At 40.3% G+C, this 23,165-nt stretch overlaps 1 protein-coding gene across 7 annotated transcripts; it reads right to left on the bottom strand.

The window, feature by feature from the left end:
* Positions 1-880: 880 nt before the first annotated feature.
* EIF4ENIF1 (eukaryotic translation initiation factor 4E nuclear import factor 1) lies at positions 881-23,088 on the bottom strand. 7 transcript variants are annotated; one of them, XR_010825508.1, is made up of 20 exons: positions 22,861-23,088; positions 22,408-22,531; positions 18,516-18,589; positions 17,576-17,703; positions 16,728-17,023; positions 15,992-16,193; positions 14,212-14,387; positions 12,786-12,921; positions 12,272-12,451; positions 9,957-10,186; positions 8,649-8,720; positions 8,108-8,291; positions 6,989-7,068; positions 6,525-6,664; positions 6,248-6,332; positions 5,230-5,362; positions 3,706-4,050; positions 3,333-3,497; positions 3,026-3,174; positions 2,628-2,768 (listed from the first exon to the last, which is right to left on the bottom strand). XR_010825508.1 is itself a non-coding variant. In XM_048063779.2 (19 exons), exons 2-19 carry the CDS (start codon positions 22,525-22,527, stop codon positions 2,542-2,544), a joined length of 2,973 nt encoding a protein of 990 aa, XP_047919736.1. In that variant the 5' UTR covers positions 22,528-22,531; positions 22,861-23,088; the 3' UTR covers positions 881-2,541. The 7 variants fall into 7 exon arrangements, 5 of the variants coding, with proteins under 5 accessions (XP_047919736.1, XP_047919739.1, XP_047919738.1 ...); XR_010825509.1 differs by having other exon boundaries at positions 3,333-3,410; XM_048063779.2 differs by lacking the exon at positions 3,026-3,174 and having other exon boundaries at positions 881-2,768.
* Between the last annotated feature and the right edge of the window lie 77 nt (positions 23,089-23,165).

The following is a 23,165-nucleotide window of genomic DNA, read 5'->3' as shown; positions in this document are numbered from 1 at the left end:
TACTTCAAGGCTATTAATAGTCCTGCATTTATGGAAAAGATGCTGGGTTCTGATCATGAGCAGTCACTTCTTCAGTTGTTTATTTTCACTAGTATAAACTTGAGGGCTGTATTCTACTGTGTTAGGGACTGGAAGCTTTTAAGTTTTCTTAAAAGAATTTCCTGCTTATTTGACTTCTCTAAATGTAGTTGTATAATAAGTTGCTCTTAAAGCAGGGGCTCTATTGTTTTGTGTTTTTAGGAGAAATGAATAAAGGTGGAGCTCTGGCACAGAAAACTTACCATATGTTACCTGCTAGCTTATGTTCTCCTACAGAAATAAGGGGCATTTTAAGTGTCAGAGGAATACATGCTGATCTCACTGCATGTTTAAGAAGAAATAAGTGCAGCAGTTTTAGATATCTCTTCAAGGATCAAGTCCTTGCAAAAGTGGTTGCTATTCAGTCTTGATTCTACTTTTCTTCCTAGTTTTTGCAGAGCCAGTAAGTAGTCCTACGCAAGCTGAATAATAGTTACATGAGTGGAAGAGAGTGCAGTGGAAGCTCATTCACTCATTCTAGAATAACTGCTTAGTTAGTGGGGCACACAGCTCAGCATTTGCACTGAGTTCTGGTACCTGAGAGTTTCATTCCTTACTCTTGACCCTGGCTGTTCAAGATCAGCCTTTCAACTCCTGTTACAGCAGCCCCCCTCCAGCTGACAATGCATGTGCCTTTGGTGAGGTAAGGTACCTATCCACACACCTGTAGCCCAAACTAGTGAAGCTGAGGCTTTTTTGTGGAGATTCAGCTCAGGCTGAGGTTCTAGCTTACATACCTGAACAATGCTCAGCATTAGTCAATATAGCGGAAGTATAATTTCAATAGCAGATGATACAGACAGCTGGTAGAATCGACTTTATTTACAGAATGTTACTGGGAAAGTGTCAAGTTAAAAAAGTATGAAAACAATCTTACAAGGACAAGCTGGTGATTGCATGTTTTACAGATTGTTTTATGAACAACCACTAGAAAGTATGGGTGACCCCCAACAGATTCCACATTAGAGACTGCAGCTTGCTATTTCTGTACAACATGGTCTCTGCTGGACTGAACCAAACCCACCACAGCATGCTGGCAATTGTTATAATACAGTCAAGTGATTTTTTTTCCTGCTGCTGGTTTTGCATTCAGTGAGACTTAAGAAAGAGCAAGTCTGTGACAACTCTGGTTTTGCTTTCACCTTTTTTAAAAGAGCACAATGGCCTAAGTTCGATAGAAGACATGACAGCAGTACTAGACTTAACACAAGTGAGAAAGTGAAGTGAGGAACCATGCAGTAGAAGGATGGAAGAGAACATTTAACTGTTCAGGAAAGTGAAACAGGCTTAAAAGGAACATAGTATTTTAAAACCAAATATACACAGTAAGATCACAAAACTACCCCTTCCTCCCCCTTTCAAGCCGCAGAACAAGACTCCAAAGGCAAGTTTCACAGTAATTGCATCAGTAGATGCACACTAGACTTGGGACAGTTCTTGGAACTCCCCTCTACACCTAGAAGGGAAGGCAGTATAGAACATACCACAGCTATGACTGAGGAGTTGAAGGGTGAGGATTCAAAGGCTCCATTTTGATGACCTTTAGTAACTTGTCTGAAAGATTAAAACAAGGAAAATACTGCAGCTAAACAAGGACCAGCACCAGCCCTCTTGAAAGACCTACGCCCAGTAGGCACCTAGTCTCTTTGCTTATGGCAGACACGAAGAGCTGGCTTTATCAGTACTGTACCAGGTCCCTTCCTCAAGGCCATTTGAAGACTAAACAATTCTCTCATGTGATGGCAAGAGTCATATGCGCAAGGAATCAGACCTCTGTTACGCAGACAGCAAGATGTGGGCTTTTTACTTAGACACTAGCTACACTGAGTGCACAGTACGTGACAAAAGGATGTGTTTGAGGGAGACCTAGAGGAGATGAGCAGCAAGAAAAGGCAAAGCAACTTTATCCTGTTCACTCACGCTTAGGATATGCAACTTTAATCTTAAAGAAAGTCCCACATGTACAATGGAGAAAGATCCAAACCATAGGCACAACTAAAGCTCAACTGTTATCAGCTACTCTTATGTACAGCTGTATAGATTCAAAAAAGCTATTCTATGTGTATATATACAAAAGAGTGTTTTATACATAAGTCTGTACACAAGGGTCTATACATTTAGTTTTCTGCAGGAGGAACCCATAGCTGCTACCTCTACACTAGAGAATATCAGCACTTCATTCACATATCATACAAAAACAAAAAATAGACACTTCCAGAATTAAACTGGCTTTGTCTTGCATCTAAATATCTTCAGGCTTCACTATTCAAGCCACAATGGATCCTTTAGTCTTGATGCAGACATGAGACCAGGACAGGTGCCATGTGCTTTAGTCTCTCAAAAAGAAATTTTGCACAGAGTGCTAAAAATAAAAGCCCCAAAAAACAAAGAGGTGAAGTCCTGACTATGGACATTTTTAATCCAGTCTAAAGAATCACAAGTGTCCCACCCAGTGGTCACTGTTCACTGCCGATATTCCAGTTCATCTACACTGATGACTTTGGATGGCATAGAAGGGAGAGGCTGCTGCAAGACATCCGAACCAAACCATTTTGCAAGGCCAATAGGAGAGCCACTTCTCTGGCTGGGGCGATGGTCAAGCTGTGTGTGCCCATGAGATAATCCAGTCCGAGACGGCATGTTCTGAGGGGTTGTTTGCACACCAGCAGGTGATCCCTGTGCTCCAGTACCTGTGGAACGTAAAGCTATTTGAGGTGGAGTAATGAGTTCACCCAATGCTGAGATTTGCCCTAGAGCAAAACTATCTGCTAATGCATATTAGCATTCAGCACATAAGCTGACTTTTACTCATTCTATTAGACCTGGGAAATCCAGACCCCAAGTCTTTATTCTCACATCAGTACTCCCATAAACTGCCTGACACTGCCAGTTCTGGGCACAGTATCATGTAGGTTAACTGGAAAACCAGTATCAAAGAACATCTTACTTGAGGTAGGTGGGTGATCTTTCTCACCCAGCAAGGAAGGAAAGGCTGCACACGTGCTGCAAAACGCAGATCCATCAATAGCAACACATCTTGAAACTGAATGCTTCATTTGGACTTTCTTCTGGCATGAGAACCTGCAGTGGCCAAAACTACTCTGGCAATTTAGATATTCATAATCACTATTCTTGTGTAGGTATCAAAGTAGCCTCCTATTAGTCCAGCATACTGAGACAGGCCAACAAGTATACTAACTGGAACAGGCTTTTCAGCATTTTAAAAGTCACTCCTGTTTTATGTTTTAGCTTACCTGATCTTTGTAGTTGCTGTTGCATCATTGCTAGCTGCAAAGGTGTCCCAGAGCGTGGATTTAAGATGTGATGGCTGGCTGTTGGTAATGGATAAAAAGGTTGGCCAAGGATTGGAGCAGATATTCCCTGCAAGTGAGACAGATCCACTCCAGGAGGAAGCATACCTATTGAACAACAATGAGGAAACTTCTTACTTAAGAGGCATAAGGACCCTGAAGTGAAACATTTATGTATTTAGATAGGCTAGAGTTTATTACTTGTTTAAGAGTTTAAGTAATATTTACTTATTACTGGCCATGTTTATTTGTGCTGTCCCTAACACAACTTGAGTCCAGTCAGGGATACATATTAAAAGAAAAAGATATGAATTACCTGCTTGCAGTATAGGAAGATGTTGCGGATGAACCCCCTGCGCCAGCATTCTCTGGACCAATCCTGGATGCAGTTGATGAGCAGGTCGCACAATTGGAACATGGGGAACAAGGGGTACTTGATGAACAGGACGGAGGAAAGGGCCTCCTGGTACTGGGGAGGCCATTGTAGGAGTCTTTCTGCCAGTTGATTTAGGCCTGTAGTCTTGCTCTTTGGTGCAACGATTTGCTTGAGTAAGAGGTGTGGAACATGCAGAGCGTTGCAGTGCAGGTAGTTTGGTACCTAAGGTGGGCAAAGTTTCTTGATCTGCATTCTCCACAGAACTAGACAGTAGGTTATCTGTAGCTAGAATTGAATACAACTATTATAGTCCGCAGCTAGAGACTGGATCTAATGAAAACTAAAGCTAATACCTGCATTTGATTGCTAGATTCCAGGACTGACTGGACTTATATGTACACATTTCCATTTTCAACAGGAAACTTCTGTCTCCTGGAATGTTTTGGCCAAATTATGTCAAAGCAATAGAGAAGGAAAAATACACAGAAATCCCTTGATTGTAAGCTTCAGTTATGACAGAATTAGCAACAATTCCACCTTTAATTCTTATCTCCCTCATACTTTGAGATTTTTGAACCAGCAGCATGGATGAGGCAGTCTCAAAGCAGACAGGAGGTACAAGGGATCCTCCCCAAATGAGACTATAACTTGGAGGTGGAGTTGTGCCAGGCATCCAGCCCTAAGTGGTTTTTCAGCGTAAACATGTGTCTGGGGATTAGCAGCAGCCTTCTACATCTGACATTTGCTTAGTAATATTTTGTACACTGAAGCGCCTCAAGAACCTACTTCCAGACTATCTAGACCACTTAGGCCTAAAATATCTTCGAACTATCTGCTTCAAGTTGAGGTAGCAGTAATAGCTGGAATGCTAAAAGAAAAAAGTTAATGTCCTAATAAGAACTGCGAACTACCTCTCTGTTGCTGGTAGTACTGAAGTACAATGTCATGGCAATTGGGAACCTTAGTCTCACTGGGTCAGGCAATTGGTATTGAGCATTTCCTTTTTATAGCCACTTACATCAGTTAGGGTGACAAAATGCTTCCTTAATCTGCTACATTTAGAAGAGGTTAATTGGTCTCAGCTCTGATTGTTCAGTTAAGATGTCTCAAGAGGGCTATGAGTTGCTTGTATTCAATTACTGGTATAGAGAGAGATGGAAGTATTATTGTTAATGCTTGTTCATCAAGACCAGTTGCAAACAAACAGTTTTGGTCCAGGCCTCTTAGTGTCACTACTGCTCACAAGTGAGGAAAAAATGAAAAAATGGATCTAAACCCAACACTGCTAGAAGATTGCCCTGTGGAGCACATCTCCTTCATAGCTCTAACCCTTTTTATAGGCCCATTTCTACACCCATTTCCACTCCACAAATCAAAAGCATCTTAAATTAGTGCAGGCATGTGTTGAAGCTCTTGAATTCTATTCCAAATCTCATGCATGTTATTTTAAAGCCATTACAATACCTTCATTTGGCCTCTGATTTTCATCTTTACCATCACTGACTTTCAATTTCCCAGAAACTGGCTCCTCTTTGCTCTTCTCCTTGCTCTCATACATCTTGCGAATCACTGAGGTAGGTGTAAAGGAAGGAGACAACTGCAGAAAGAGTAAGAAGTCGTGTCTTATTCCGTGCTGATTACTGAAGCCCCGCTTTTAGTCATGGGACTCCAGTTCTAGCATCTTTTCCACTTAAAGCTCTTTTGAATTGGCTACTTCATGCACCCTTAACTTCACCTCATTTCATAGCTTTATTTTTATCATTTAATCAACTCTCCAACTAATTTTTGCTGAAGTCTAATGCCTTATTTGTATTAACTCAGGGATGACAGATCTATAGAAAACTACCACCTTATTTGCATTTTTCCCCCCACCAACACTACATAATTTTAATGGAAGCTACTCATTTGTTATACAAACTAAGCACTTGCATCCGATGGCCTAAGTTGGCCCTAAGTTATAAGCACTTGATGAAATAATTGGAAAACAGATCAAAACAACATACCACCACATACCACTAAAGACATTGAGGCAACATTTTGGTTGAGGCTTTTTTTTGAAAGCTATCCTGAAGCTCTTAGGTAATATTTCAACCTACAGACATTTAGGTGAGTCATTTCATACCTGTACTGAAGACCAGCGTTCTCTACAGTACCCACCCCAGCTCTCAGCTCATCTTTTGAAAGCTTTGGTACCAAAGTATAAGTAATTTTCCCAGTTACCTTCCTTTGGTTTCAGAAGACTGGATTAAGGTAACAGTGAGGCTTCTTCAGTTCTAGATAACATACTAGTCAGAAAAGGCTATTTTCCCAAAAGTGAAGACATTCAGTTAAGTATCAAGTGCCATTCTTGTATCACGTGGCCATTAAGATAATAAGAATATTAACCTTTCCTTATATCCTTCTAAAGATTATGGTTGCTACAGTTAGTTACTGCAGACACCTTTACAGCTTCTCCTACAATCATTACACATTATGTACTGACCATGCTAGTAATGGATGCTGTAGGGGCTGGAGAAGACGCATTCCCTCTATGTCCTGGTGCTGGTGATTTAGTCATGCGCTGCTGTCTGTTAAAGAAAGGATAGGAAGTTTAGAGGTAATTCTGCTCTTGCCACAGAATGAACGGCAGGATTGCTAAGAACTAATACAAGCTTAAATGAGACACTAGTATGAGTATCTTACGAAAGAAAATACTTGAGATCAGTTCAAATACTCGAGATCAGTTGACAAAGTGCCCCTTACATGTTGGGGATACCCACCTGTTTCTGTAGCCATCTCTGCTTTTGTCCATTTGTGGTTTACCAAAGCCATGCTGATAGAAGTTTGCTGCCTGTATGGCTAAGTCATGTGGTAATGCTAGTCCCTCTAAAGCAGCTTGCTGTATTTCCAAGGGACTCATCTGAAATGGAGATGTATTGAGAAAAGCTTTTAAGATTCTAAAGGCTTACCAGTATGTCTTCACAAAACAACTGCCCACCAACAGCCCTGTTTTATTGACAGAGGATAGATGCTTCAAAAGGTCTTAAGGTACTCTAAGATGGGTCTAATGGCAACGAGGTTTTGAGATGGTACTAAGACTCTGCACCCACATGCTCAGAGTTCACTAGAACAAACAAATGTAACAGATTAATATCTGCATATTGCAGAAACAAGATTATTCTAGACTTCAAAATGCAAGAAAAACAGATGAATACACATTAAGCAGAAAGCATTTAAATCTAACCTGGGCAGCAACCGGGCTCATGGGTTTCCTTACACCTGGAAATGGATCACCAAGCAATTGCTGAGAACCTTGTCCAAAACCTAACGAAAAATGTTCAGTTACGTTCAAAAGGACTAACAGATTCTCTCCCCTTCTCCCTCACACGCCCAGTATAGATATATACCCAAGTTAACCATTTTTACATTAAGGACTCCTTGTGAAAATTCTCAGCCTACCACTTAAGAATCTGCAGAGCTATGTCTCCTCCCTGTCACTAGGAAGAGCAGAGAGGTTAGTAGTAGCCTTTTGTGATAAGTGTCCAAGTTGTCTCTTCTTGTGGATTAACCCCAGCAGGCAGCTAAACACCAGCTACTTGTGCACCCTCCCCACCTTCCCAGTCCCCCACAAGGCAGAGAAGAATGAAAGAATAAAGGCATGAAAACTTGTGAGTCAAGAGAAAAATTGTTTAGTAAGTAAAAGTAGAACAGAAAGAACAAAAACAAAAGGTAGTCAGTCATCTACCTCCTACAAGTAGACCAATGCCCAGCCACTTCCCAAGCAAAAGACAGCTATCCTTCCTAAATTCACTCTCCCCCTTTTTATTGCTGAGTATTACTTTATATGCCACAAAGCATCTCTGGTTAGTTTGTGTCATCTGCATGGTTGCCTCCCCACCCATTCTCTTGCACACACACCTCCCATCTAATCACTGGGGGTGCAGAGTGAGAACAGAGGAGGACTTGACGCCTAAGACTGTTCAGCAATAGCTAAAATAGTGCATTATCAGCACTGGTTTGGTCACCTACCTAGAGCACAGCACCATACTAGCTGCTACAAAAAAAATTAACTCTCAGACTGACCTGCTACATCCTTGAAATTGGTTTCTTATACAGTAATAACACATTACTTCACACCAGAATTTACTAAGGTCTAGCTGAGAGACTTCTAAGTTTTTGGAGATAAATTCAACGTAAGAGACAAATGAGTGTATGTGCAATATAACATCTTACTTAATAGGCAGACACTGACCTAGTTGCTCAACAACTGCCAGTAAGTTTGTTCTGTGAAGTATTCTGTGAAGTATTTAAAGCTAACTCAGGTCTTTAAAAAAATAGAATTTTTTTTTGCAAGAAGTCTCACCAATGGGTGAAGATATTCTGTGACGCAGGTAATCTGCCGAAGCAGCTCGAGTTGGAAACACAGGTGGAATAGGAGGAGAAGGTGCTCTTTGTCCCAGTAAAGAGGCTCCAGGTTCCAATCCACTTATCAGGCCACTTAAGACATTTGATGAAGCTGGTCTGGTAATAGGTGGGCCAAGAAGTTCCTAAGAATATGTAATGAAAGAGTGTTCAGAATATGACCAATTTACACAAGAGTTCATTTTACTAGACTATACGCTTTGCTATTTATAGCAAGTTAGAAACAGACAAGGTTGACCTACACAACTAGACAAGTTCTGGATTCCCCTTAGAATTAGGCATTAGCCAAGTTATTCATTTTCTAGTTGTAATTGTGCGAAATAGCATCACAAGACGAAAATTCAGTCGCAGTTTAGCTCTGTGAACAGGCCACTCCTCTAACAGGGAGAGAAGTCTGACTACTGATCTTGTAATTGCCTTCAATATCTCAAACTACCTTTTTATTGGGGAAAACTACTTAAAAGCATATCAATGAGAAATACCTGTAGAATATTTTTTGACAGAGGCTGGCCTGGCATCTCTGGAGGTGACATTAAGTGGCTGTCAAGGCTCTGCTAAGGAAATGAAAACATTATAAGCTATAGATATGACAAGCATCATACAAATAAAGAGACAGGTCACACATTTCATCTGCCAAATAAAATGCCAGCAAAGTTAAGGGCTGAGCCAGCTCACTGATCTTCCCTAATCAAGGCAATGCTTAGTGCTAGACTGCATGCAAGTAGTTCAATGTGCGTTGTTTAAGTCTGGCTTGTGAGATATCTGCATTCTTCACTATCTTTCAGTAAAAGGGGATGAAGCTAACAATTCCTTGGATAGAGTTCAACAGAAAAAAATGCTTTAGACTTTTTAGACTTAGATGTTAGAAAAAAAGTATTTTATAGTGCCAGAAGCAGCTATTGGTAGCTTCTGGGTCAAGCATATTGTTTAGGCAGCTTGTGGCAAGATGAATTTCATGCTGCAATCTCAGTCTAAAGCTCAGCATCATCTGTTTAATACTAATCTTCCAACTAACAATTTCGGTATTCTGTTTAATTTTTATTCTTAAACATTTTAAAACCCAGTTTAGAGTATTAGTTTGTACACTGACATACGTCTTAAAGCAAAAGCCACTAAAGCAAGACATCGGAGCTTCAGGTAAGTGTAAATTATACCTATACTAAATTATTTTAACAGACACTTTTTAATACCAGCGTAGAGGCAACCAGCACTAGCAAGTCTTCTATGAAGACTTCTATAGAGAATAGACTGATTCCTATTATATGTAGACAGTACCTCTTCTACAGAGATTCATTTTTATTAAAAAAGACTCAGGCAGAATGAGTTCAAGCATAGGAGTCCTGTCTTGGACACTAATCAAAGAGTCCTCTATAGCAGAGAATCTTTTCATCATACAGAATCTTTTATGTGGGGGCAAGCATTTATAGTCTATAAGCAACTACATATTTGCATTGGTCCACATTCAAGAATCCAATTATTAGACTTCTCACATAGGATTAAGAGTTCTGGGGCTTTCAGAAACTTAACATGGAATATTAACACAGAATAAACCCCGTGAACCCTGAAATGAAGAAAATTTCCTTTGGCTGCGGAAAATGACCAAAGCACTTCTGTTATCATTGCTTTCTTCCCCCTCCAACATTCTAAATCAAAGTTACTATTTAAAACCATGCCACTGGATCCAATCAAGCCAACACATTATCAGAAGCATCATGTAAGGGGTTTTCAGTTTGTATCCTGTGTCTAAGCGCAGATCCATTTACAGTTGAGCAGAACCAGCTGTTACTTACATTGACTTTGGGCTGTGAAGGTAGAGTCCCACTTGCCTTCATGCTACTGACTAGTTTGTTAAAGGCAGTCATATCACCATCTTTCTTGATCTGTCTGGAGCCTGCTATGTTCAATGGTTCCTCCACTTGCTCTGCCATAAACGGAGTAGCAATTTTTCCTTCCTGATCAACTTTCAGGCCTTTAAGCCCAGCTTCAACTTCTTCCACTGAAAGTACTACTCCTGAATGTGCTGAGAAATACAGAAGAAATACTGTTAAACCACAGCTCTGTTTAAAAAACAGTTTTAGTTCTTGCACAGGCATCGAGTACAAGCTGTTTGAAAACAAGGGAATAGCCGAAGCCTTGTTTTCTGATATTCATATCAACTGTCAAACTATGTCTTACCACTGTTTAGACAGGCATCCTCATACTTATATTAGAAGTATCGTCATGCACATATCAGGGCATGCAAGACCCCAAGAATCTATTTACATTTCAACTGATTAAGTTTTCATTACCTTTCATTTATCCTGTGAGATATATACAGTTACTACATTTGACAGCGTATTAGGATTTCATCTCCTTTTAACAGAGAATATTCATCTGAAAGCGCCCTAATTAAGTACAACTTTCTGAATTAATCTTATAGTTCAGGAAACCAGATGGTCTTACAGCCACAATGTAAGTAATGTCAAGCTGCCTGAAGCCATCACAGGTACAGAGAATACATACCTGGAAAAATCTTGATGCTTTGGAAAAATCAGTTGCACACATACTTTGGTGTGCATAAAGTTTGAAGTACACTTTTTCCCCAAAGTTAGAGCCATTATAGAAAGACAGCATAATTGGTACAAGTATTAATAAGCAGTACTTATCCTGTCTATGTATGCATACATACAAATTGATATCAATGCCTGACATCAAGGTTAGACAAGTGTTATGGACCAGTTTGTTTGGCACAAGGTATGACACCTTAAGAGAAAAGAGACAGAAGCATGCTATGGGTTGCTGTAGCAGATGCTGATCCAAAGAAACAAGACTTACTGGAAATTTGGTCAAGATGGTGAGAAAAAAGAAACAATGATTCAGACATGCAGTATGGAACATGAGAAGTATGTTGGTGGAGAGGAATTGGCCTAGAAACTCCATAATACTTGAAGAACATTTTATGGGAGTATTTAATGCACAACAGGTACTTTTAGAGAGTGAATAGAAGCTTCCCCATAGTTCTGTTCTTTCATCCTTGTTTTGTGAGGATCAAAATTTAGGAAGTTTTTAGTAGGAAAGTCAGACCAAGCAGAACATAGAAAAGATTTGTAGCTTGATTTAAGTCAAATTAAGGAAAACTTTTCCATGTATTAAAACAATTCCTATTCCCAAAACGGATGCTTAGGAATATTTGCAGTTCTTGAATGATTTCATACCCTGTCTCTTCACACAAATCATGGAATAGCATTACATTTTGTGCAGTCCATTTCACATGGCAATACATGCTGCTTGCCAAAAAAGAAACTAACATGGAATTAGACCTTGAGATTTCAAAAAGAACATGCGTTTTTTTTTTTTTTTACCAACCATGCATGCTACAGTCTCAAACATGCAAGTCCCTGACTTGGAGGTGCCCTTCAATAAAGTTTAAAGTCAACCCTGAACTCACTTTAGAACAGCAAATGCCAGCAGAAGTGAATTCTAACAGAAGAAGTTCCCTGTAATTCCACGATTCTATTCAAGTTAACATAATGGAGACAAATCTGTTCCTGTGTTTTAGCTCTATGTTTATTTACTAGAACACTGAATCAGTGATCTGCTTGCTGTTCAAGTACTAGCAAAAGTCTTGAGAAGCTTAATTTTACAGTGCACACTTAAAAATACTGATACCCTCAAGTGATTGTTCATCTTTTTAGATCCTGATACTTAATGGATTTGATCCATTATGGATGCTTGCAAAACTGACTTAAAATGCAAGTTTTTGATTAACCAAAGTTTAGATACCCCAGTTTCAGAACTGATATTACCAGTCTCCAATAGGAAATAAAATACATGAAGGCCAGAGACAAAGCTGGAAACTCAGCTCAAGACTTGTATAACTTACGATCATAACTGGCCAGTAACATGGTTTGATAGAGTCCTGATGTCATCCTGTGAGTAGGATGAAAAGAATTAGCGATGATAGTGACTTAACTGAGACTTTCTGAGTATTTGGTGATCTGTGGTGTCAGTAAATGTATACTGCTTCCTACTTCTGGACTCAGCAGTAGATGCTTCCAGAATACCAAGCCTCTTGGTTTGAGATACTGCACAACAAGAACTCCAGAATATCTGAAGAGGCACTTACTGCTCTCTCTAAGCTTTTCCTTGTTGGCTGAAAGACTTGAAAGAAGAGGTTTTAAGTCCACTTTGGCTTTCTGTAGCATTTCTAGGATGTCCACTTTGTTTTCAGAGTGGTCTTCCAATGGAATGGGAGCAAAGTAGTTTCCAGAGTTCTGGCCAGGGGAGAGAATGGCTTGCTCTAGACCTGAAACAGCAAAACCAGGAGCACTGCCACATCAGTTTACCAACCCAATGTCTCAAGATGAACACACACTGGTAACCAAGTTCAATATGTCAATGAGATGTTATGCCTTACATCCCCTGCCCGAGATCAGCTGGAGAGTCATCATGAGCATGACAAGAATATTTACAAAAAAGAACTTATAGCTGCTTACTCTAAGAGCTTCCAAAAGAAAATCACATGCTTGAACTGTGGGAGAATTCACTATGCTAAAGCTCTATCTGCCATGTTCTTATTAAAGAAATAGGAAGGAAGATGGAAGAAGAATATCTGACCTTGCATTGTCCTATAGTCTTACCTGCCAGCCTCTCCAGTTCCTCATGTGGTGTAGATCTCAAGCTACTTGACCGACTTCCAGAACGACTAGGATTAGAAAACCACCTGCTGAACCTGCTGGCAGACACTGAACCTTCCCCCAGCACATCTTCTATCATCTAGATTAGGGGAAAAAATAACAAAAGCAAGATCAGAAAGATCTTTGAGAAGCTTTACTGTGAAACCAAGATATAACTGCTATAGACAACTATATTGTGCTCTTGGGGTTTATAAGCTTTGAACTGCTTTTTCCTTCCCAAATATAGTAGTAACATTTATGTAACTAGTGTTGGCAAAACCCATTGTACATCTTCTGTAGTTTTAATCTGAAAAAGTCTTTGGTATAACTGAAACAGCAGAGCATCTAAGTAGAACTATGACATTTTAAAGTGGTTGTGTGAGAAAAGCAGGGAGCATTTGCCACAAGAAATAGAGCAAATTATAACAGCCTAGTAATTCTGAAAGTCGAATGACTAGATAGGGACTAAGACCAGTCCTTATCACTATACACAAGTCATAGTCTTAATTAGCTGAGCTTTCTGCAACCATGATTCAATTCAGTTCCAGCACGGTCAGAGGACAGTGCCTTGAATGCAGTGCAGACTTCTCCCCTGCTTGGGAGTATCCCCCAAGGGGTGAGGTATAAGGCCAGCAGCTAAGAGCTACCTGCTTGCACTTCACATGCTGAACCACTCTGACTAAAGGTGTTGCATTCTTCAAGCCAATGGAGCCTGCACCATCAGCTTAGTGGCAGCCAGAACCTTCTCCCTTCAGGCTGACCCAAGTTCACTGACCAGCGCTCAATTGAGCTGGTCTATCAGAAGTCACTACCACACATAATGGACTGTTTGCTTCTTCACTAGTCACTACAAGTGCTTCAAGAGCAGTGCATTCTACAATTTAAGTTAAAGTAGAACTTGGCCTCCCTTGCAAGAGACTCCAGTTAAAAGTTTGCTCATGGGCACAAGTGCACTTTCACCATACAGCATGTTTACTTTAAGCTATATACAGGAATAACAGTTTTTCTCTTCCAGACTATCTGCTTTCTCTAATAAATAGTGTTGAGCACCACTTGTTTAACAGCAAAAAAAGGCAAGGTAGTATTGACCCATTTCATTTTGATGAAAGAAAATCTGTCTAAGATGCTGATTTTGGGTCTTTATTTCTCCTTTCTTTTGGTTACCCCTAATCAGCTTGTTTGCCTCACACACTTCCTTTGGAGATGGAGCTTGTCTCAAAGATAATGTTTGGCAGTAACACCCTCATGATTCAGAACTAAGTTTTTGGAAGTTGATTTTAGACTTCCACACTGCATTAAGCAACTTTCAAAGCAAGAAGTTTTTGCTACCACTGAATACAACAGAAGTCAGAACTGTTTCTCACAAGTACATCCAGCTAAAAAAACTCACCGAAGCCAGGCCAGGAACACTTTTATCCAAGTTAAAGAACTCATTGAAGTCAAACTCTCCTGGAGCTGGTTCTTGTAAGACAGCTTCCCTAGGAACTTCTTGATCTGCTGGAGTTTCATTGGCAATGACAGTTTGCACTTCATCTTCTTCTGCCACTCCACCATTGCATTCAATCCCTTAAAGAGAAAAATCAAACAATTGCCGAGTCACTGAACTATTTCCTGTAGGAAGAGTGCCTAACAGGCAATACATTTGCCTAGGAATTACAAACATAGGACCAAAGTAGTTTAGCCACCTATGGGATACTTCCTCAGCAGTTACATATCAGTTGGGTCACCTAATCTTGAGAAATAAGGCATAGAGAGCAATGAGGTTTCTTCCTGATAAGAATGAGCAATGTGCTGATCTTTGCCCTGGTAACCAATGACGGGATGCATGGAATAGCACAAAGAATCACAAAGCTGAGTTTCAGACTGGACATTACAGAAAAACTTCTTCACCATGAGGGTGGCCAAACACTGAAACAGGCTTCCTACAGAGGTGGTTGATGCCCTGTACCTGCTAGTGTTCATGGCATTTGGATAACACTCTTGTTAATGTGCTTAACTTTCGGTTAGCCCTGAAGTTGTGAGGCAGTTGGACTAGACTGTTTTTGAAGGTCCCTTCCAGCTGAAGAATTCTGTAAAACACTGGCTGCAGTCTACTACAACAGTAACTACAATCCACTAGATCTCAGGTACAGAGCTTCTAGTCTGTAACTAAGACTGCCTACTTCAAAACATGAAAGTGAGGATTACAACTGAACCAGTAATTAACCATCCTGATCAACTAAGGAAAGTACATAGAACAGATCAGATGTTATGTCACATCCAGCAGGCAAGCAGATATAGCTGTCACAGCAAGTTAATAGCTGCAGCTGTTTTTCTTGACAAATCCTTGGCAGCTCCTACTTTCTTCCTAGAAACCCCAGAAACCAGTCTCCCTGGAAGCTGGTACTTGACATGAGCTTCCTTAATATTGTGAAGATATGACAAATATTACTCCTAATCCACCAGCAGGAGCAGAGTGCATATAAAGGCTTACCAAGCTCACACAGGTGCTGCAAGAGCTGTAACATGACTACAAACCTAGTGTGAAACTCTGTATTCACTTAAGTAAAATGTAGTACAGTTTAAATCCAAATAGTTTATTTTGCCCACCTGTGGAATTTCTAGCATTAAGAAATGATCTCTCTAGCCTCAGTCAAGCTTTACTACAGCAATAACAGTAGACTTGTGAAGTCCAATGACCACCAAGAACTTCAGATAGTCTCCAAATTCAGCTTGAAGTTATCTAACTGGCAGCAGTACAGCTGTATGTCCAGCCCAGCATTCCTAATGCAAGTATTGCCACAAGAAAAAAAATATTTGAAGTATCTCAAAGAGTTGACTTAGTTTAAACCAAGTCTTTAGCAGCCAACTAATACCGAAGTGAACAAAGCCTTATTAGTAGTTTATGAACTCCTGATATCACTCAATACCCATACAATTTTTTCCCCCCAGCTTCTCAACTCTGCCTTTCAGATTGCAGATACCTTTAAGTGATACAATATTATTTCCTAACAAAAAGATCACTCACAAGTCTTGTCTTTTGCTTCAGGATGATCAAAAGCTACACAAGTTTAAGACAGAGGTTGGTAAACTGCATTATTCTTGATACTTGCCTTGGATGTATAACCGAATCACCCCTATATCCAGAAATACTACCAGACAAGCAAAGCTTCTGTTAAGCTTGCCATTACCTTCTTTTAGCGAGGCTGTGCGTCGTCTTGTACGTTTTCTCCCTTTGTGATCTTCCTCCAAAATTTTATCGTCAAAGCCTGTGAGCTCAATGGTTTCAGACTGACTTGTAGGACCAGCAGAGAACCACTCAGGTTCCTCTTCAGTATAAGAGTCATTCCGTCTCCGCTCCCCAAAGACACGTTTGCTGTCACCAAATTCCCTCTAAAGTGGAATATTAACCATTAAATGCAGTTTCATAACATTCTTCCCTGACCTCCAAAGCAAGCACCACCTTACATGCTTTAAGATGAGCATTCAACATGCTCAGTAAGCATTTCAATTTTAATGCTTCAGTGTTATAAAGCAGAAATTTAACTAAAGGTTTTGTGTTTGTTTTCAGAAAAAGAATGGCTTAAATCATGAAAAGCTTCCATGTGCTGAAGCTAAGGACAGTGCTTGCTGACAACAGCTAGGTCAAGAACCATGAATTATTAGACTACATAATATCTAATAAATCTAGCACATCAGGTTTGCAGGATACACAGAATTGGATGTACCTCAGTTAATCTGTCAGAAGGATTGAAAACAGTTTTTGAAGCTCTGAGTGCTCATCCTTTGGACCATAATAGTGCTTCTAAGAAGAAATAGCCTATTTGTGTGGAACACTTAACTGTAATGCAGTTAATCTGGCTCTGTTTTTAGTGCGGAGTGTCCAAAAACTGATTTAATATGTAATCAGGAAAAGAGAAAACAAACCCTGAAGCGTTTATCTTTGTAGTCCCTCTCACGATCTCTGTCTCTTGCATCTCTAGAATCACGTATGTCTTTTTCACCACCCCGGTGGTCTTTATCAAAGTTGCGAGAAGAGATAATTCTTCCACTGCCAATCCTCCGGCCACCAATAACACGGACACCATCATTTTCTTTTTCTAATGGGCTGCCTGATCGACGTGAGCTAACAGCTGCAGTTACATGACAGCCACCTCCAAAGCTTCGCCTTTGTGGACTTAAGACTACATCCAAGTCATCTTCTTTCACTCGCTCTCTTGGATCTACAAATCAAAGACCACACAAAGACCATCTACTAGGTAAACACAAGCTAGTTATCAGTAGAATAGCCTTCCATCCCACAATCTGGCTGCTAACCCAGAACTTTTTGAAAAAAATACATGTGATTTATTTCTGTGAGGCTAATTGAGCCAGACACCACAGAAAAAGTGAACATTAGTTGTATATTAAGGAATCATTGCTCTGTCATGTAGGAAGTACATGCTTGTTCCCACCTAGACCTCCTAAGTACTTAATATTGAAGCACAGGGAAGTAACTGGGAAGTAACCCCCTGCAATTGCACAACTATGTGTGTAGTTACTACTATATAGCAAGAATAGTATGATGTAACAACTGGCTGCTATGTTTCTTATCTTAGATAGGTTACCAGAATACTGGGAACAAGGTTATACTGAGAACAACCAAGATTTCCTTGATACTTATTTTATGTAATTAATTTTCAGACTGTTCTGCCTCATTTATGTCATCCCCAGTGAAAGGTTTTGTCAAGAGCTTACATTCGATTTGGAGTCCCGTGCTGTAAGAATGCACTTACCTACTATCCTACGCATAAGAGAAGTCCGATCTGAATCCAAATCTTTTTTAAAGCTTTCCACTGGTGAAGTTCTTCCTGAAGTTGGATATAAAGATGCATGCCACTTCTCTGGATCCCAGACACCATCACTATGAAAATAAAGTTGCAAGATTGTCTACTACTTGTAATGTAATAATTCTTATTACTATTGCTGCTGAAAACCAGAATTTACTCACTAGCAATCGGTACAAATGAGATGCATCTCTCATATCCAGCTTCTAAATCTTTGACTTACTACACTTTATGACCTCATATATGGTATTCTGGATCATTTTTGTAAGCATAAGGAAGTATATGGTATATGTCGGATCATAGAAGGGACAACATATGTTGTCCCACTAGTTATCAGTGAAGTTTGCCTGGTACACCGATAAAAATAACTCAAGTAGATCAAGTGTCTCTGTTCTTAGGCATTCTGAAGGTTCTCCTACTTGTACAATAAAACTTGATATTATAGATCCTGCTGTTTATCAAACTTATAATCTCAAGCCTAGAACATTCATTTTCATTTTTAGATGGGGCAAATGGTCAACATGGAAGAGTAATCCATCAAGCAAATCAGCTTGTTGAAACAAGCCTGTTAGTGCTACATATCCATCTATATTCTCAGTAGCATTTTTATTAAAACTGAAGACAGCACTAAAACCATGCTGAAGCATGGATTTTGCAGGCTTGCAAGATTTGTATTGTGTGAAGTTACTTTCTGCTGGATCTTGTTACAATTTTTTCAAAGCACAACATCCCCTGAAGTATTCAGTTTTTTTCTGCTAGATCAGTACTTGTGAAAATACATTAGTATACTTGCATCAAAATCAGTAACTTCTCAGCTAAGAACTTCTTGCTATTTAAGCTTCTGTTTTAGAATAGATGCCTATAGTTTTTTATATAATCAAGAAAATACCTGTCATATTTTTCAGAAAGACAAGAAGGTCTTTGCTTAGAGTAGGGACGCTCTTTAATATCCAGCAGTTCCTCCTAGAAGAAGGAAGAAGTTAGCTCCAATTCTCACCCAGACAAGATTCAAGTAACCCAAAATATGTGTTCCAGACTGCCCTTTCAATCTAGTTTGACAACCCAAGATTCTCAACATGTTTTTATTTCCTGTTAAATACTACAGTGGAAAGTTGACAATAGACAGTTTATTATTCAGTTCTTTTACCAGTGGCCACTGAGCAAACCATTTCAGGGGATTTAGTAATCCATTAATCAGAACTATAGATCCTGCCTCCCATTACTTCTACCTACAACACTGGAGACAATGTAATGGCTGTTTGGGAATCAAGAATGAGACTAAGCTATAACACTAATACTTTATAGAACAAGTATTGACTCAGATATCAACACAGAAGAAATATCTGAGTGATTCAAACGTCAAAGGAATATTTTACTGGTGAAACATTCGAAGAGTTAACCCAAGTATTTAGATTTTTTTGTGAAAGCATTTATACAAGTCAGTATAAGACTTCCAGAAACAGATCTTAAGCTTAGTTATAAGTAGTTTAGCACCAAAAGAACGTGTCTGAAAGACTCTAAAAGTTAGTTTTTGAAGAAAATCTGAAAACCGAAAAGCAGTCTTAAGCGACAAGTCAGTAGAACAGTACTGCTAGGCACTGCCACTACAAGTGATTCACATTTTCCTCCCATGTCTACTCCATATTACATGAAGAATCAAGTCTGCTTTTAATCTAAGGAACATGAACTCTTAATATTCACACTTATTTGAAGCACTTAGCCTTACTAGGTCAAGTTCAATCCTCATTAACACTTGACAGGCTGCTCACATCATACATGTTTACTTCCCCATTTCCCTCTAATTCAGCTTACAAGACAAACTTAATTGATATTGGAGCTAGTAAGTTTTCAAGACAGTTTTCAAGACAGCACTGAACATAGCAATCTTCGTTCCATCTAAGATTCAGGTAGTAAAAAACGCATTACACAACAGCAGTTGCTGAAGTAGATCTGGAAATTCCAGCCAAGCTTGCCATTTCTGACCATCACCCAATTCCAAAATATCACATACAGCCACTCTACCCAACACCAAATTGGTGCTGAATGATTATTTCAGCTTTCCACTTTCTACCAGCTTCCAAATCTAGTCCTTAGTTTACTATTGCACACTCCTACTAATTATTTAATGTAGGCTAGCAATTTACTATCTAGCTGCAGTTTGCCACATTTAAAAAGCATTGTAACAGTGTGATCATCAATTCTTTGACTTATAAACTTGGTTGCAGTAAAGATGCACATTTCTAATTAAATTTACTGATCTTCCTTACATTACCTTTCTTCAATCTGCCTCACTCCTGGCTATACTGAACTGATTCAGAGCTGTACAAAAATTGGTGGGAAGCAGGAAGGATAAAGAGATCCTAACAGCAGATAACACATCAGCCAAACAGAAGAAGGGAATCTCTCTACCATTCTCCTGAGAATATAGTATTTGAACAAGAGCTTTCACATCATTATCTCTGCAACTAAAATCAGTTCACTAGCTACGTGAATTTGATACTTGAAATATTCCAGGTGCAGCTTGGTAGTTGAACACCTTAACATGCACATGTATTTCCTCCCTGCCTCCAGCATCACCCATTACTAGTCTTCAGCAAAAAAAAATCTGTTTTTCTTAGCAAGATCAGACAGCCAGGACAGCAAATGTTTAAAGAAAAAGACTGTCCTTCCTGCCCACAGTCTCCCAAAATAAACCTTGATGTACAAGGAACATCAACCTTGTAACATTATCACATAAGTATTAACAGCACTGTCCATTACCAGACTTGGAAATTTACTATTTTGTTGGCCATGAGAGGGAGTCCAAAGACTTCCAATCAGAATTTATTGCAACTTTCTTATTGAAGTGAAGAGTGTTTGAATTGTTTCTTGGCTTTCATTTATGAGCTGTGCACCCTTGGAGCAACAGCTTCCAAAGAGCTAGAAGAAACAGAGCTTGGAATACATAACATTTTCTCATAAGAGTAAATTAATGTCACTGCCACAGCATGGTTTATTTTGTTTCTTCTGTTCTGCTTTTTTCTTTTTTTTTTTTTAATTCTCACAGTACTACTTTTAAGAAGGTGGAAGAAAGGGGTTTTTAGCTGTTAAACGGTTTTATTCAAGCAGTTTACAAGGATTCGGTGTGATCCAGTTGTTCTACCAGTAGTAAGTTAATATAAATTGTTAAAGGAACTCAGTCCCCACTCCAAACCAGCAGTACATGTCCTGAAGCAGTGTTCCTCCCACCCTTAAATGGTATGAAATTGGAACATGTGAAAGTGGCTTATGATGTTGATTACATGATCAGGTGTATTTAAGTTGTTATGCTTAGGAAAGTATCTTAATATGACTCATATTTTAATATGATTGGTTTCTAGTGTTTCTTCATTTGCAACTCCTTGGAAACCAATAGCTAAAGGAGACTTTTATTAGAGCCTTCTGACACTAATTCTCCAGCTTTTATCCTGATCAGAACTACAGGCACTAAATTAACAGTTACTAAATCTGCAACTGCATCAGTTCCTTTGTGCGATTACCACCAGCACTAACTGAATACAGACCAAAAAGCAGTCAGAATTTGAAGCTGCACTCCTCTTGGGAAGAGTTGAGCAATACTAAGTAAAGACAGATACTGATTTTTCCAACAGCGAAAGTTTAAAGACACCACCTCTCCTCCATTTCAGGGTTAGCTGAAAGTTCAGAACCATACTGCACATCGCATCTTAGAAAGCTAAGATGCACACCTTTTCTAAGAAAAGGGAGAGAATTAGAGGGGCATGCTATTCCCACGTAAGTTTTGCCTGTTCCAAAGTACTTGGCTTATTGTTGATGTCTAGTCAAAATAAGCTAGCCCTGCTATCTCAGCAGAACAGAGTCACAATGATATTTTTTTCTTAAAAAAACCGACCTACTAGGACACCAACAGTTCAGAATTCCTCAAGCAAGATAACACAATCAGCAACAGCACACTGTTTCATTCTGTTCCACACTTCAAGCCATTTGTTGTAATGTGTCTTAATAGATTTCTACACAAAGCAATAACCACCTGTTCCCACAGCTTGCAGCAACAGGGAAGTCCACCACCATTAAAAAGTTTTCTAAAACCATGCTTCAGCAAACAAAATTTGAATCTTAAATACCACAGAATATCAAACTTCCTCAGGGCTGAAATCATCTTTATTTGCAAGTTACTTACTTAAGTATATGCATGAGGAGAAAAACAATAATTATCACAGCTAAACTACAGCACCTGTGTTAAAGTTTTTAACATTAAGGGCATTAAGGACTGGTTGGATTCATAGGTGCTTAGGCTTCCAACACTCAAATATGTACAACTTTAAGACTATGAAAAGCATCTCAGACACATGCTAAAGCTGCTGATAAGATCTGGTGTGCTATATGTTCCAAGAAGCGGCATCTACTTTAAGGAAACATTTTGGTCAGCTTCTTAAAGGAACACTGCTGAAAGTAGAACTAAGACTATGAAATGCAAGTGCTCAGGAAAGCTTGTAGAACAACATACTTCAGCTGCTATCACAACCTCCCAAGCACATGCTCTGAGGTGCTTGGCTATTAAAATAAGGTGGTGGGAAGCAAAAGCACATCAAGGACAGGGTTGTACAGCTACATCACATTTAACAGGTTGCTCATTTTATATTATCTGGCAAATCCTAATCTGTGCAAAGGCTTCTTAGAGTTCACCTTACTGCTCCCACCTCACAGAAACCTCTACTCCCCCTTTACTTCTGAGGCCAACAGCTCCGTGTACATCTCTTAGAAGAAAAAGAGAAACAGCTTACTTTTGTGTAACGATGAGGGTATTTTGTCACAGTTCTGTTCAACTCCAGGAAAGCATCACCATTTTCAGCTTCCGTTGTGCCTCCTTTTTTATCCATGGCTACTTCCAAGCCTTTGACCATGGACCTAATTAAACCAAACAAACCATCAGGCTGAGACACACGCTTCTAGCGGGCACGCTTTTCTTCCAGTTCACGATTATTTTAAGCACTTAGACGCACCGAATAAACACACCACCCCCCCATCTGTAGCTGCACCCCCTACAACGTTTACCGTGCTCCCAGAGCCCAGCCCAGCCCTGCCCCACGGCCCAGCGGCGTTAACGCCACGAAGATCCCGGGGAAGAGGCACAGAAGCACCCGGGACACCCGAGCAGCGGCCCCCCAGCGGGGGCAGCGCGGCCCAGGCCCTGTCCCGGGACAGCGGCGCGGGCAGGTGACTCAGCGGATCCTCACCTGCCGCGTCCCGGGGCCGTCCCCCCGCTCCTCACCGCGCCGGGCCTCCCGACGGCAGCTCCCCTCCGCTCCAGGCCTCAGCGCCGCCCGCGGCGTTTCCTGCTCCCGGCCACCGGCTCCGCTCCCCCCCCTCACGCAGCCCGGCGGCGCCGTGCTCGCTCCCCACCCCCCCCCCTTCCTTCCTCCTCCTCCTCCACCACCACCTCAGGCGCCCCGGGCCGGCGCCGTCCTCCCGCCCGCCTCCGCTCCCCTCACGCGGCCGCGGCCCCGGCCCCTCGCGCGCCCTCTCAGCTCCTCGCCCGCCT

This window comes from Anser cygnoides, chromosome 17 (genome assembly GCF_040182565.1).
Source record: "Anser cygnoides isolate HZ-2024a breed goose chromosome 17, Taihu_goose_T2T_genome, whole genome shotgun sequence".
NCBI classification, from domain to species: Eukaryota; Metazoa; Chordata; class Aves; order Anseriformes; family Anatidae; genus Anser; species Anser cygnoides.
The sequence above is the reverse complement of the archived record's forward strand: the minus strand, read 5'-3'. Positions and strand labels throughout refer to the sequence as shown.